Source organism: Protobothrops mucrosquamatus, unplaced genomic scaffold, assembly GCF_001527695.2.
Source record: "Protobothrops mucrosquamatus isolate PMUCROS unplaced genomic scaffold, P.Mucros_1.0 scaffold14474, whole genome shotgun sequence".
NCBI classification, from domain to species: domain Eukaryota; kingdom Metazoa; phylum Chordata; class Lepidosauria; order Squamata; family Viperidae; genus Protobothrops; species Protobothrops mucrosquamatus.
In genome coordinates, this window is record NW_015400243.1 from 1 (window position 1) to 1,655 (window position 1,655).

The 1,655-nt window shown below is 36.7% G+C and overlaps 1 protein-coding gene across 1 annotated transcript in view; it reads right to left on the reverse strand.

The window, feature by feature from the left end:
- Window positions 1-270: 270 nt before the first annotated feature.
- LOC107301561 (CUGBP Elav-like family member 1) overlaps window positions 271-1,655 on the reverse strand; it is a gene marked incomplete at both ends in the record, with an annotated part of 5,530 nt that continues 4,145 nt past the window's right edge. The window contains one exon of the mRNA XM_015830768.1: window positions 271-399. Coding sequence (XP_015686254.1) covers window positions 271-399 — 129 coding nt within the window. The remainder of the gene's footprint in view (window positions 400-1,655) is intronic.

Below are 1,655 nucleotides of genomic sequence, written 5' to 3' on the forward strand. Positions count from 1 at the left end.
GCTGTAAAGCACTGTGAAGCAGTGTATAAGTCTAAGAGCTATTGCTATTGCTATACACCTGTAATTACGTAGCAAAATGACATAACTATTCAGCAAATCAGAAGCACCTACTTCCTTGTTTTTTTCACATGTTTTGGGATGTAATTTTTATCTTCATAAAGGGCAAGGTTTAATAATTAAATCATGGCAACTGGTTCTACTGTTATGTATGCAAAGAGGCAAAAATAGGTTAATTAATCAAAAAACAAATAAATAAAACAATTCCCTTACCTGAACTGGTGAGAACACTTAATGGACTATTGGAAGAGTTGAGTGCAGTTGTTCCACTTGGGGTATTCTGAGCTGCGCTAGCTGCGGCTGCTAATGCAGCTAGATTCTGCAATTGCATTGCATTCAACCCTGAAATACATCAATCAATGCAGTGTGTCTGTTTCTATACCATTAACCACTGGTGGACCCAGCATCATCATCAATTAGAAATGGGTTTTGATGGAAGAAGTCCAATAATCTTACACCCTTTCTTCCAAGCTAAATAACTCTTAATTGCTGATATCTCTAGCCCCTCTATCATATGGACTGATATTTTTTGCTCTTTATTGTATCAACAATTCTACTTTCAATTCTCTTCCTAATGATTCCTTGCATGAAATTCATTCACTCTATTTTTTTTAACAGCAGCTCACATTGGACTGATTTTTTTTTACTGAGCTCTCCACTGTAATTTCAAGATCCCTTTTCTGGTCAGCCTCTGTCAACTAGGATCCAATAAATATACAAGTAAAGTTTGGATTTGTGTGCCAATTTCATTTTACACTTATTTACACTGAAGTACATTTGCCATTTTGAAGCCCATTTACCGGCTGTGGAGAACTCCCTTTGTACTTCAATGTAAAGTTTAAAAAGATATTGGCACACAAATCTTTAAAATCACCACCAAACATGTTCACAATAATTCTGTATCAAAGACTTTATTTATAATCCAGGTATAAAGTTACTTATGGAATCAGCCTTGTCCCCGCACTTGCTTACATCCTAAAATAGTCTAGAAAATCAATGAAAAAGACTAATCTTTCTGAAAATCATGCTGATTTCTTTTCAGTAAGTCTTCTACATATTTTTTTTTTTAAATTCTAACAATACTTTCAACCATTCTTCTTCGGAACAGGTGTGAAATTAACTGACCCATAATTTTTCTTTAGTATTCCTTGATTCCTTTTTAAATAGTGAAGTCAGATTGGCACCTGTTCCCATAAAGTAGAACACAGCAAGTTTTAGGTTTAGGTTTAGGTTTTATTAAATTTATACCCCGCCCTTCTCCTGGCGGACTCAGGGCGGCTTACAGCAAGTTAAAAAACAGACAAACCATACAAAATACTAAGTTTAAAATACAATTAAAATGAAATATTGATTTTTTTGCCATTTCTTTTTAAAATTATGTTAAAAACCAAATTAAAACCGAATTAAAATCAAATTAAAATATCCCTTAGGCCAGTCCCGCTAGCTGGAATAGCCATGTCTTGAGGGCGCGGCGGAAGGAGGGAAGATCCGGAATGACCCGGATCTCTGGGGGTAATTCGTTCCATAGGGAGGGGGCTCCAACAGAGAAGGCCCTCCCCCTGGGGGTCGCCAGCCGGCACTGTCTGACTGACGGCACC